Genomic DNA, 13,446 nt, shown 5'->3' with positions numbered 1-13,446 from the left:
TAAACGATCATCTGACAAATTTTTAGGACTACGAAAATAAGGGCAATGGTTTCAATCTTCACTGGCTCCTGGACTATGCGATATATCGGATAAAAAGTTATGAGGAATTATAAAAAGTTGTTGCGAATTTTAAGGTACACCCTGTAGTTGATGCACAAAGAAACGTAAGGATGTCGAAATAAAAAACCAAATCAAATATCCGAGAAAGTTATTATTAAATTTCAAAACTAAAAAAAGGATAACTAAGCAAATAAATAATTAATTTAAATTGAAATATCTGTGAAGAATGTCACATGTATATATGCAGTCCTCTGAAGTTGATAACGTAAAAAAATAAATCAGCACAAACCATATATTACAAAAAACGGTTCACTTCCATACACGGTCTCTTTAGTTTTATGTTACACTTTTATATAGGAACAAACTTGTCGAGTCTCCGAGAGACGCAAATCCTCACCAGTAGCAATTGCAGTTCGGATCGCCCTTCGCCTTGTATTCGACATTCCTCTCCACGCTATCACCCTCGAAATGGTTACTATCCAAATGGTAGCCAATAAAGCTAGTGCTGTTTAAAAAATAACTAGATATTTGATCCCAGTAAATGTGTCCCATCGCTCTGGTGAAGCAGCTCTCCGCCATAGCGTGCAGTTCGTCCAGGCTAGGCGGAACGTCAAAATTAGGCGACACGTCGAATCTAGGCGACTCGTTGAACTTCGGTAAAGCGGGCGGCTCATCATCGGTCCATGGTGGCCTCCAGATCATTGACCCCTAGCTGTTTCTTTGTCTCTTGGCTGCTACTTCAGTTACCATACCGTCCAACATATATTTTAACTGAGGCATATAGTCTATCACATTCCTTACTTGAACTAGTAGTACCGTTTCGTTTCTATATAGATACTTACCACTTTGTAACAATACCAGCATTTGGTCTCTGAAACAATATTTCTTTCTCAAAATTGTCAACTCTTTACTAATCATTATTCTAGACATAACACACTGTGGATCTTTCCATTCTGAACAAGCTTCTAACAAGACATACAATGACTGGATAAGCGGAAAAATAGAGCAAGACAAGAAATCAAAATAGATCGCCAAACTATAATAAATCATGTAAACAACAGAGTAAAAGTAAGAAAGGTATATACAGATACATATACTTAGATTAGTGATGGGGAAAATCGATTAATTTCAATAATCGAGTACTCGAGTTTCAAACGATTTCAATAATCGAGCGACTGTATTAAAACTACGGTTTTTCGCCCGTCGCTTGTACTTGCAACTCGTAGCGCCCAGCAGTAAGTTGCGTGCGCAGATCACATATTCTTTCGGTGATGAATGGCAAGTAGCAAGCGACGAGTAATCGCTTGATTTAGTTTACCACAGTATTGTTATTATTATTGTATTATTATACTTTAAAGTATTGTCGATGTAGGTCGTAACATTTTGTAACGCAACGGATAACGTCGTATAAATTTGCTACCTGCAATGTATGTAGAAAATTCGCTCGGCTTTGTATCGAGTATGTCACATTAAAATCGGATTTCAATTTATTTCATTCTAGGATCGCTTGCGTTCGTCGCTCGTTCGTAATCGAGCGATGTCGGTTATTTCAATCGAGTACTCGGGCGCATTTTCGCTCGAGTTATCCCATCACTAACTTAGATTAAATATGAACGGTCCATGGGAAAAACATGATAATTTAATTGCGTGTCTTTTATTCAAGTTGAGTCCTGTGTCCTGTCTGAAGCACGGCTAGTATTATAATTAATGCGTTACCGCGTGGTTGTAAACAGTCATGATACAATAACGGAAAGATAAGATATTACGCATGTAGTGGGCAGAGCTTAACAGAAAATTACTACCCGGGTGACGCCATGCGCGCGGAGAATCGATTTGCGACCGCCGCTAAGGGCGTAGATAGCAATTGGGGACAGTACCCTACGCTTGACGAGATACGAGAATTGAAATAGTCATTGACTATGAAAGGATTTTTTTTTAATTAATATCCGACATATAAGAACACTTTGTATGCTTTTAATTATGTTGATTTATCGTTTATAATATGTTCGACCTAATTAAAAGCACACAAAGTGTTCTTATTGGCCAGGACAGATTAGTGCGGTTAACTCTAATCAATATCCATAAAGATATTGAAATAAATGTTGATGCTGTTATTGATAGGTTTTCCAAACAGCGTACTAGAAAACTTGATTTTGTTTTGAAAATTAACTAATAAACGTCGTTGTTTCATTTTTGTTTATGTTATTTACAAATCTATATTTTAATTTTTGTGTTATGTTTTTATATCTTTTTGAAGACAAAAAAATCGCCGTCGTTTTAATTCGACAAAAAAATTCCGACGGTGATTTTTTTTGCGACTTAATCATAGTACCACCCCCATAGCATACACCTATCTACGCCCCTGCCGCCAAGGATCTTCTGAGATAACATATTACGCCTGTAGTGGGCGGAGCTTAACAGAAAATTACTACCCGGGTGACGTCATGCGGCGGAGAACTGGTTTGCAACCGCCAAGGATCTTCTGAGATAACATATTACGCCTGTAGTGGGCGGAACTTAACAGAAAATTACTATCCGAGTACCGCCAAAGATCTTATCTTTCGTTTATTGTATCATGGTAAACAGTCATGAGTTGTTTTAGGCGTGCCTTGTGAAGCTATTATACGCCATTCACATGGAGTGGACCGTCCGCGCAGACGATCTACGCATGCGAAACAAAGTTTTTTATTCGTCATATAGCAGGTTCGCGCGCGGATGATTCGTCGAAGCAAGATTGATTTATCCGCGTCCATGTGAAAATATTCCATAAGCGCTATTCTATCACATCACGACATGCCATTTTCATACTTCCTTTATTGCACTTATGAAACGTTCAATAGGTTTGTCTTTTCCGAGGACCTTACATAGCGCATGCGCATTAAAACTTTCTAAAATATAAAATTCCAAAATAATCACAATTTTATAGAGTTTAAAAAGTACAAATGATACAATTGTTATGGAAACCACCTTTTGTCATAATCTTGTTATAATCATATGTCATAAACTTATTTCTATTGTGTAACGTACTCTTTTATGGATCGCTTTGTGATCGATGTATTTTTTTATATAATTTAATTTTTTGTGACAGTAAACGTTCAATTTATTGTTCAAATATATGCATTTTACAAATTAAATTTTTAAAATTAATGTTCAAATTTGGCGCCTGGGCGATATGTCCACGATAAGGATAGATAGAATAGAAAAACAAACAACAAAAAAGAAGATAAATGGAAGTCGTTGATATGTTTGCGACAGTTTCCATAGTGATTTACTTATACGTAAGTATGTATGATCTAGGACTTTTGATTTTTATCGTTATGTCAAGCAGTGAACTTTCTGGATCTCTGACCAAGATCAATATGCCTGTGTGTCAATATAACTGTAAGTTCCTGAAAGTACCCTTGAAGATCTCCACTGCCTCATATCTCACTGTATTTTAAAAACATTTTCTTAGTTTGTTAGGCGCGCGTTAACATTTTCATTAAATTTTTTCTGATTTTAAAAATTTAGTGATTATTTCATTTCCTGTTAGCGCTTATATTTCTTATTTTTCCCAATTGGCGCTTATCATGTTTCCCCCCTGGACCCTTCATATATTAAAAGACAGCATGTCACCACAATACAATTAAGTTTCAACATTTTTTTGAATAAAAAGATCAGGGAAGCGGCATATTAACACACTTAGGTGGAGCGCGACGGGGATTTAATATGGCTGACTACAGTGTAAAAATATAATGTAGAGCAGATCGAAATGTAAGACAAACAAAACCAATTGCAGAATCAATAATAATTAACATAATAAAATAAGTTCAGGAAAGCCCAACAAAATTTCAAATCAAATTCAAATGTGTCAGTTGAAACGTCAAACAGAACAGCCAGGATGGGGGTTCATGATGCCCCTTCTTTAATCTTTTTATTCAAAGTTTTTAAAAAAAACTAGTAAGGGCTGGCAAGGGATCTTCTACGTCAACTTTTTTATGTATATCTTGCAGACGTTTCAAACCATGTATGCTGTATCTTTTCTATCAGGGTGAGTGTTAAATAAGTGTAAATATTTTTAGGGGTATTATATTTCGACCCCAGAAACACGTCTATGAGGTTTATTTTAAATTTTTTTTTTGGAAATTTTGGTAGTTTTTCTTCATAATATGGCATTATGGGTAGTGGATTAAATTTACAAGAAGGAAAACCCAGAAAAGATCCAGTCGTTTTCCAAATTTAACCAAAAAACATTTCTTTTTTTAATTTTCAAAGCAAAATAACTCGGTTATTTTGGACTTACTTAAAAAACGGCAAAGAAAAAATATGTTTCTTTTATAGAGATCTACTTAGCCCTGAAAATATTTGCACCTAATTAAGACTCGCCCTGTATATTCTAAGGAAAATACAGGGTGAATCTTAAAAAAGTGCAAATATTTTCAGGGGTAATATATTTCGACCAAAAAACACGCCTATGATGAGAGAAAAATAATTATGATAATTTTCTATTTAACTTTAACTTTCAGTAAAAAAACATAATATCTTCATAATGTGGCAACATAGGTAGTAGATTAAATTTACAATAAGATCCAGTGGTTCTCAAAATTTAAACAAAAAAACGTTTTACTAAACCTCGGTTATTTTGGCCTTATTTCAAAAACGGCAAAGAGAAAAATGTATTTTTATCGAGATCTACCGGCCCTGAAAATATTTGCACATATTCAAGACTCACCCTGTATGTCAATCATGCGCTTAAAATAGGGAGAAATAAAATCAAACTTACGAATTGGCTGAGTAAATTTGAATGCCTAATACTTCCATGACCTGTTGGCAGTTTTGTAGAGGTACCCCTGGAAAAAAGTTCGCCACCAAGTCGTCCAGTGTAACCAGATGTTCCGAATAGACGTTTGGTTTCATATTGATCAAATTGAGCGTCTTCCCCTGGACCAGGGCCTTCTGGATTTTGTATGGAATGTTGGTGGCGCCAGTGGCGACTGGCGGCGATTCTGGCAACTTGTTTCTGTTGGGGGTAGCGTTTAGTAGCGCCCTTCCGTTGGTTATTGCTGAAGTAGAGTCCTGGGGGGACGCCGATGCGGTTTGCGTCCTAGACGAAGCCTGGTGCGCTGGATTTTGATTGACTAATTGATCTAGAGGCCGATTTGTACCGTAATTGCTAAAAAAAGTGAAGTTGACAATGTGTAGTCCGTTCTACATCGCAAAACATCCCCCTTTAGAACTTGTTCTTTAATGGCCATAAACGGGAGTAAAAGACTAACCGTGCAAACAAACACTAGAGGCGCCACCGGTCATAAAATAGTCTAAAACTTGCGAAAATTTAATCATATAATTTTGACATACGGGGTCGCGCTTAACTTTTAATTAATTTTAATTCAATTCTCATTGTTTTTAAACTATATTATTAGATTTTGTTGTGTTTTGTGACTGAATAAATGTTTTCTTAGTATAAAGTTGCATGATATTAATATAAATTATATTATATACATATTTAAAAAATATTATGACATATATGCCAGTAGCTCCGCCTAAAATGTCATCTTGATAACAAAAAGTGCTGTTACATTTTTCAGTTTTCTTTGTTAGCCGCGGAAGTTTCAGTGATTTTAGTGTCGTCGGATATTTTTATTTGTGATAATATTAACAATACATACAGGCATTAATTGAAATTTTTAGTATGCGAACAAACACGAGAGGCGCTTTATTTACTTTCATTTCTTAACATGACAGGGACGAAGTTCTAAAGAGGAATGTTTTGTGCTCTACATAAGTATCTTTATCACCAACACCCCGATTTAAAAAAATAAGAAGTATATTAATCTGTAAGCCCCGTCTACACATATCGTTTTACGTATCAGTCAAATATTGTGTGCGGCAAATGTTTTGTCTGCACTAAAAAAATTATATATTGCCAAAAATAATATGACTATATATAATGCAACGATTTAATACGTATTTTTAAAAACCAAAAAAAAATATTTTTTAAATGTTATAATAAATGTAAAACCGCAGGTAAAATGTTATGTGTAGATGGAACTTTAGCATGAAGGCATAGAAAACGGTTTTAAAAGTCTGTATTTTGAGGACATTTTAATGATATCGGTAAATTAATAATAATAATAACAATGGCAGAATGATTTATTTTTGCCCAGCTATACAGGGTGCCTCTTAAATAAGTGCAAATAGATTCAGGACTGGTAGATCTCAATAAAAGAAACATATTTTTTCTTTACCGTTTGATTGCTGGGTTTTCTTTGTTGTAAATTTAATCTACTACCTATGTTGTCATATTATAAAGAAATTGTTTTTTTAACTAAGAACTAAAAAAAATCTTTTTTTTTAAAAAATGCCAAATTTTCAAAATCTTTCTTTCGCGAAAAAAACTGATAATCGTGTTTCTGGGGTCGAAATATTCTACACCTAAAAATATTTGCACGTATTTAAGACTGAGCCTGTAAAGGGTACAAGTATATCTTTCCAGGGTGTTTATATCATAAATAAACACCATGCAAGGATATACCGGGTGAGTCTCAAAAGTGGCTCACCCCTATAATTTTTATTTTTTTTAGTTAACAAAAACGAGATTTGGTATGTTAGTCTATGACATAAATTAGGATTGATTGATGCATACAATTGTTTTCGGTCACTTCCGGTTTCACCGGAAATGACTCCCCCGGTATTTTTTTACCTTATTCAATAGAAAATGTCACTCTGAATAGAATGACATATCATATGTCAACTTTTGACATTTTCGCATACGGTTTATTTGACTCGAAATACCAAGTGTGTGGTATCAAATTAATCGTAAAAAAATGCTTTTTCCAAATATTCTACTGAGCCATCCTCGTTCCATTTGAAAAAATTGAGATATGATTGAAAATACGATTTGAGCATTTTCTAACTGGCCAGGACAAGACACTAAAAACTTTAGACGATCAAATCTATTTTTCCAAGGCTCCTTGATGAAGAATTAGTGTTTTTAACATAGCCATGGCACTATAGATTGAATTTTAAAATACATTTTTTTATTAAGCGAGAATGTCAAAAGTTGACATATGATATGTCATTCTATTCAGAATGTCATTTTCTATCTAATATAGTACAAAAATACCGAGGGTGCTATTTAAAAATGAAAAGTTGTAGTCATTTCCGGTAAAACAGGAAGTGACCAAAAACAATTGAATACACCAATCAATCCTAATTTATGTCATATACTAACATACCAAATCTCGTTTTTTTATCTGAAAAAATAAAAAAGTTATAGGGGGTGAGCCACTTTTGAGACGCACCCGGTAAATTAGTTTTTTTTTCTAGAAGTAAAATATTTATATTAAATAACCTACAGAACAAAAAACTGAAAATGTGTAACGTTACTTTTTAATTTAATAAAATATTATAATTCCACAGTTGTGTGACCACAAGGACATACCTCTTTATCCTATCCTATTTTTTATCACTGACATACATAAAATTATTGTACATTTTTGAGGTCCCCGTTCAATCTGCAACAAAAAAAGTACTCTTGCATTTTTCACATTAACACATCAGCTTCAACTATATTTCATGACAAACAGAAACTTCTCTGTCATTCTTGCCGGCTGCCAGTACAAATTTAAGTAATGGATTATTAAATCTAAAAAAGTTTCAAAAAGATTCCAGTTTCTGTTTGGAATAAAATATACGAACGAAAGTGCACAGTGCAAAAAACGTAGAGTACCTTTTTCATTTTAAATCTAATTTTAATTCGAATTAAAAAAAAATATGGACAGATGAGTTCCCTCAAAATCATTTATATTTTACCAGTTTATTCAGTCAGTGGCGACTCGTGTCATAGACTTTCCTGGAAAAATTCTGGGTCTTTATATTTAATTAAAGAAAAAATAAAACACTATACAGTTTTCTGCGATGCTGTGCCATTTCTTAAACCTGGTTGACACGGTCAAAGTGGATTTGAATCAAACACACTTGACGTGTATTTCATCCAAGTACACTTTGGCCGTGTCAACTAGGCTCTAAAGATATGCGGTATTTAAAAAAAAACTATGGTGGGTGCAAGTATATATGTATTTTCAAAACCTGTATGCAGGTCTGGATAACTACTAAAATTACATAAAATTCAAAAATTTCAATATTTTCCAAGCTACTCGGCATGGATTACGAGTTACGACATAAAGGTATTTTTAAATTTAAAATTTTATGGGATTGCTTGAAACTTTACATATGCTAAAACAACCAAGGGAAATCCCTCTGTCTGGTTTGTAGAATTATAATTTGTTAAGCCCCGTCTACACGTTGGGGTTTACTTGTTCAGTCAAAACGTTCAAGTAAATCATTGTGTATATAGAGAATGTCTGTCTTCGGCTTTAACTGACAGGTAAAACGTTAAGTGTAGACGAAGCTTTAGAATCATGTTTTTGTAATCAAGTGACTGATTTTCTCAGACATTCTAGTCTGCTAAATTATGTATGTCAAAACCTCGCATTAAGTAAACTGATCAGTTAATAATTTAGGGTCAAAGTTTACTTTTTGTCATTTTTCCCCTTGCAATAGAACCTCAATTTGGTAAAATTTCAGCCTGCCAAGTAAAGTATTTAGGCTCTTGATTTTCTTTGCAACAGAACTTCATATTTCATAAACTTATATCCAATTAAAAAATATAAGATGTAATAAAGTTAACGTTTTGCACAAATTTTTCGGTATATATTTTTCTACTACTTTTGATATCAAGTTTAAAAAATTGGAAACTTGATTAACACAATTAAAAAAAAACAATGCAGGTAGTTGAAAATTGAAAATAAAAAAAATTGCCTAAATGTTAGTGTAGGTAAATGTTAGTCGCCACTGCTGTAATATTTTTATATAAGAACTGAATTTATGACTGATATTCATAATTATATTCATATTCTGGATGTGTCTTCACTAGAGGTTATTTAAAAATTTTGTTTTTAGGTAAAACAAAAAAATTGTGCCAAAAGGTTGAATGAAGAAATTTAACTAATAATATACCTTGGAGGGCAATCATATCTTGATATTCCTCCATTCATATGCTGTAAAAGTGGTGGAGGTGGATAGTTCGCCTGTGATGTAGCTTGGTGATAATTGTTTTGGGGATCTACCACCATAAAACTGTTCCCAGCCTTATTTTGGGTGTTGTATTGTCCCACCATCCTGAAATATAATTTCACCCATGTAAAAATGAACAAACCTTCAAACCATTCCTTTGCTAGGCTAGAGAAACTACTTATGAATAAATAATTGTACAAGTATGTATTTTTCAGAAGGACTTTTCAATTTTTGTAGGTCTATCCAAACAGTTGTGCTCAAAATTCAACACCAAATCAAAAAGTAACCTCATGCAAATTATAATGTGCTACAATGAACAGTTATATTTATGTAAGTCAAAAATATTGACATGAAATCTCTTATATGCCCGTTAGTTTAATAAAAAAAAACTTAAAAGAACTGCTTATTACTTTTAATTTTCTTGTAATTTTATTTTTTATTAATGAATTGATAAATTAGGTCGTTTATGAAATATGAAGTTTTATTTACATTTGATTGGATCCAGTAGTTTTTCCTGGATTTAAAATTTAAAAAAAAATTCTTTGCGCCAATAAATAATGAAGCAAAAAAGTGAAACAATTACTTGTACCCAAACTTAACGTACTAGATCTAATAAGAAATGATGAAGCCAAACGACCCACGTGTTCAGAAAAAAAATCCTCAAAATTAAACCAGAACAAACAAAAAAGAACTAAAAATCCAGACATACAATAATTATCATACGTTAAATATTCACTCAAGCAAATAAATAGTGAAATATGATGATAGGGGTTCTTTTTAAGACACTTGTCTAAAATAAAAAAAACAGAATTGAAACTAATGTCAATTAGGTGAACAAATGAATAATGTTGGATCACACTGCATTTCTGTTCTGTGCAAAACATCAATTCACTAAACTCACCAAGAACTATCATCCAATCTCTGCTCACAGACGATTGCAGGATTAACGTGGAAACTATTCAACAAAAATCAATATTTAATCAATTATTTTCTTTCCCAAATAATAAGTAATATAGAAATTTTTAATTGTCGTTTTACGGTGCTACAATTTGTTTACAATATTCCTCTTTTTAATTGGTATTATAATCTAGACATGCAGTGTAAATTACAACTGAAGAAAATAAATAAAATACAAGCACCCACACACAGCCATACCTAGGACACAATATCAAAATATGTTGGTTAAATATAATATTTCCTAGTAAAATATTATAAGTTAAAATGAAATTTATAATTAAAATTGTATGTGCTTACGTTGCTGATCGAACTAAAGGTGGGGGAGGTGCTTGTCCCATGTTGGCATAATATCCCGTTCCAGGCCTCATATGTCTGGCAGAAGTATTTTGATAACTTGCTCTTGCAGCTGAACTGGCAGCTCTCGGTTGCGCCGCATGGTAAGAAGGCTGTCCTCCAGCTATGCTATAGCTATTCGAATAAACATGTACATTATGCATCCCTGCTGGCCCGTTGGTCGCTGCTTTGGCCTGTGTAGCAGGCTTGGGGCTTGGAGGAGGGTGTGCAGTAATGGGTGGTGCCACAGGTTGCCTGGTCCAATGAACATTTTGGGGTGCATTAGTTCTGCCACTAATCAACAGCTGAGAAGAGTCTAGATTTTTTTTGGGCCAGTAATCCTCGAATACTGTTCCCGGTGGAAAGTAATTTTTTATATCATTCAAACTAATCACTGAACAGGAATCATGGGCAAAAAGTTCATTCCTGATGCCCTGAACTTTACAACAAAACTTTAAATAAGAAAGGTCCCAGCCTTCTAACTTGTCGGCTCTCTGTTTTAGGTTGTCGGTTTCTCCTTCAAAATAAAATAAAGGAACATATTTTTGATCGTTATACACAGTATAAGGAACAACCGATTCCCTGTTAATTCGAATAAAGCCGCAACGGTTTGGCATTTCAGCCTCAATAGTATTCACTAGTTTATGATAGCAATGTCCTAAAAACTGATAGAATTCGTTCGCGTCAGATAGTCTCACTATTAAGTCTCTGGATGTGAATTGTTCTCTGCCAAATTGGTAGTCACAATGTTTAAGATTAATTTCATTTAACAGTCTCGCCTCCACTTCTGTTATGTAGTAGCTTCTGATATTTGTACAGTTGTATAAGTCTTGGTGTAGATAGTTTAGCCACTTGTTTAAGACTTTCATTTCCACCATACGAACTGCACAATAATTATCTCCGGCTCTAATAATGTAAGGAATATGTACTTTACCCATGGAAGTCCAGCCAAACCTGCCTTTAGCAGAATCTTCATCAATGTTTTTGATCTCTTCACTAGAGTTGCTTGGCTGGGCTGGAAGCTTCACTTTGGGTTTATCACTAGATAGAAAACTTAGTATATTCATAGCTGGAGTGCTGGGTTGTTGATTTCTCTGAGGTACTGCCATTTTAGCCTTATTAGCCTCAACAAATTTAGCCGCCAACTCTCTGATCTCAGGATCATCTTGTCTTTCTTGTTTAACGTTACTATTAACCGAATTACTATTACTATTTGAAAAATTACTAACAGAGGAGTTATTCGAATTGCCTTTTGCATGATTATTCATTGCGCTGATTTTTTTATGATTAATTCGTCAACAATGTATTTGGCAAATCTGTCAAGAGAGAGCGGTATTCCATGATTTAATTTACATAATTACCGATTAATCTCCAAAACTGCATAGAGAATTTCCTTTTAAATGGTCTTTTTTAGTTTCGCCGTTGTTTACAAAACTGGGAATGAGGTTAAGGCGGATTTGCTCCTTACTTGTTTAAGCGGCCATAGCGCCATCGTGGGGAACACTTGACGTTGTACCAGCTCTATTATTGTTAGTTTGTTCAAAACACAGTAATTAGTAAGTTAAAATGTATGTATGCACTTTCTGTTATTGGGCTCTCACTTTAAAAACACACATATACGCAAAGTTCGTTAATTATAAGCGTTTTTTTGGATATAAGCGCGTTGTCTTCATGTCATACAACAGAACCTACGATCGACAGCGCTCGGCCTCTCCGTACTTCCCGAGCTACTCGGTCGGTGTCCGTGTCCAACGTATCGCTAGCCTCGCTACAGGGTCCTATATTTCCTACGAAGCCACCTTTCACATGATCATTAGAAGATGGCCGCCGAATCCGTTACATGACCAATCAGAAGGCTCGAGGAACAGTTAATCGGTGTGACGACACACTATATTGATGACGTTTTGGCACCCTGTAAGAGACTATTTACATTGTTTCCAAGGTCTAGCTACTCAAGGATATACACTTGGAAGTTTTTTCTCTATTATAGTTTACCAGAAATATCCATTTTGATAGACTGTGTATCGAATAATAACTTATATGCTATGGATGGACCACATATTGCTTAGATTTTTTCGAAAGTAATGCTATCTTTATCGAAACGTAAATCTATTTCATCCAGACGATTCGTTTTTCAAATTCGAGATGGAATATCGACCTTATTGCTCTATTACATAAAGAAAAATGTTATGTTCCCGCCAAATTCTTAATACTGTCATTTTCAAGGTTACAGATTACATTTTTTAACTTAATACTTTTAATTACGCATATTCAACTGATTAAGTTTGATGTAGAAAGTTATTCAATCATACACGTAATAAATGAATATTAAAAACATGACTCATCGCCCTTTTACCACTTCCACTTTTGTGATAGAACTTCACAACAAGATGGCCGTCTTACGACTGCGCAGTCGATGTAGTTTACGTAACTGGAGCTATTTTTTATACTTTTTATACATAGTTTTGATCTGAAATCGTCCATACATTAACATGTATTAACTTTAACCAATCAAATTGAGATTAACAAAGCTCTTCATATCTTTCTTTTATTATAAATATGAATAAATAGAGAATGCTATTTACAGTATGTTAATTATTCTTGCTTTTAGAGCTAGGAGCTAGTTATATAACTGTCACGTTTTTACTTAAAACATCTGCGTATGCGCTGGTGCGCATTTGTCATTGATCCTTCGTGATTAATGATATAGATCTATGATTTTGATTAACTCATTAATGTAACGTTAGCTTTAGTTTAGAATCAATCTACCCGTTATTTTATAATCAATGACACAGATTTCCTTTTTAAAAATTAGTAGGTAATGTAAATAAAGGCATTTCAAAAATCTAAGCTTAGATTTTTTAATAATTATACCTATTTTGCATTTTAATTATCATGTACTCAAAAAACTGCGCATACCTAAAAACCATGCGCATCTAAATTGCTCAGATATTTAGTGACGGGAGGTAATTGACCTAATTCAAACTGTAAATAAACCAATAACGCCAGCATGGATAATAAAATTAAAAAAAACTCCCT

At 33.9% G+C, this 13,446-nt stretch overlaps 1 protein-coding gene across 2 annotated transcripts; it reads right to left on the bottom strand.

The window, feature by feature from the left end:
- Positions 1–12,167, bottom strand: LOC115875055. 2 transcript variants are annotated; one of them, XM_030890399.1, is made up of 4 exons: positions 10,372–12,166; positions 9,061–9,222; positions 4,823–5,212; positions 1–931 (listed from the first exon to the last, which is right to left on the bottom strand). In XM_030890399.1, the coding sequence occupies exons 1-4, from the start codon at positions 11,673–11,675 to the stop codon at positions 769–771; spliced, it is 2,019 nt and encodes a 672-aa protein (XP_030746259.1). In that variant the 5' UTR covers positions 11,676–12,166; the 3' UTR covers positions 1–768. The 2 variants fall into 2 exon arrangements, with proteins under 2 accessions (XP_030746259.1, XP_030746260.1); XM_030890400.1 differs by lacking the exon at positions 9,061–9,222 and having other exon boundaries at positions 10,372–12,167.
- Positions 12,168–13,446: the final 1,279 nt, after the last annotated feature.

The sequence above is a fragment of the Sitophilus oryzae genome, unplaced genomic scaffold (assembly GCF_002938485.1).
Source record: "Sitophilus oryzae breed Bouriz unplaced genomic scaffold, Soryzae_2.0 scaffold_1318_pilon_pilon, whole genome shotgun sequence".
In the NCBI taxonomy this organism is placed as follows: domain Eukaryota; kingdom Metazoa; phylum Arthropoda; class Insecta; order Coleoptera; family Curculionidae; genus Sitophilus; species Sitophilus oryzae.
This window is presented reverse-complemented; position numbering and strand designations above follow the sequence as displayed.

Bases quoted from the DNA above. Each gene is read 5' to 3' on its own strand.
- LOC115875055 (XM_030890399.1), bottom strand. From the start codon at position 11,675: ATGAATAATCATGCAAAAGGCAATTCGAATAACTCCTCTGTTAGTAAT. The intron at 5,213-9,060 runs GTATATTATTAG...CACTTTTTTTAG, and splicing joins AGATATGATTGCCCTCCAAG to CAATTACGGTACAAATCGGC. The intron at 932-4,822 runs GTAAGTTTGATT...ATATTGTTTCAG, and splicing joins CAAATTTACTCAGCCAATTC to AGACCAAATGCTGGTATTGT.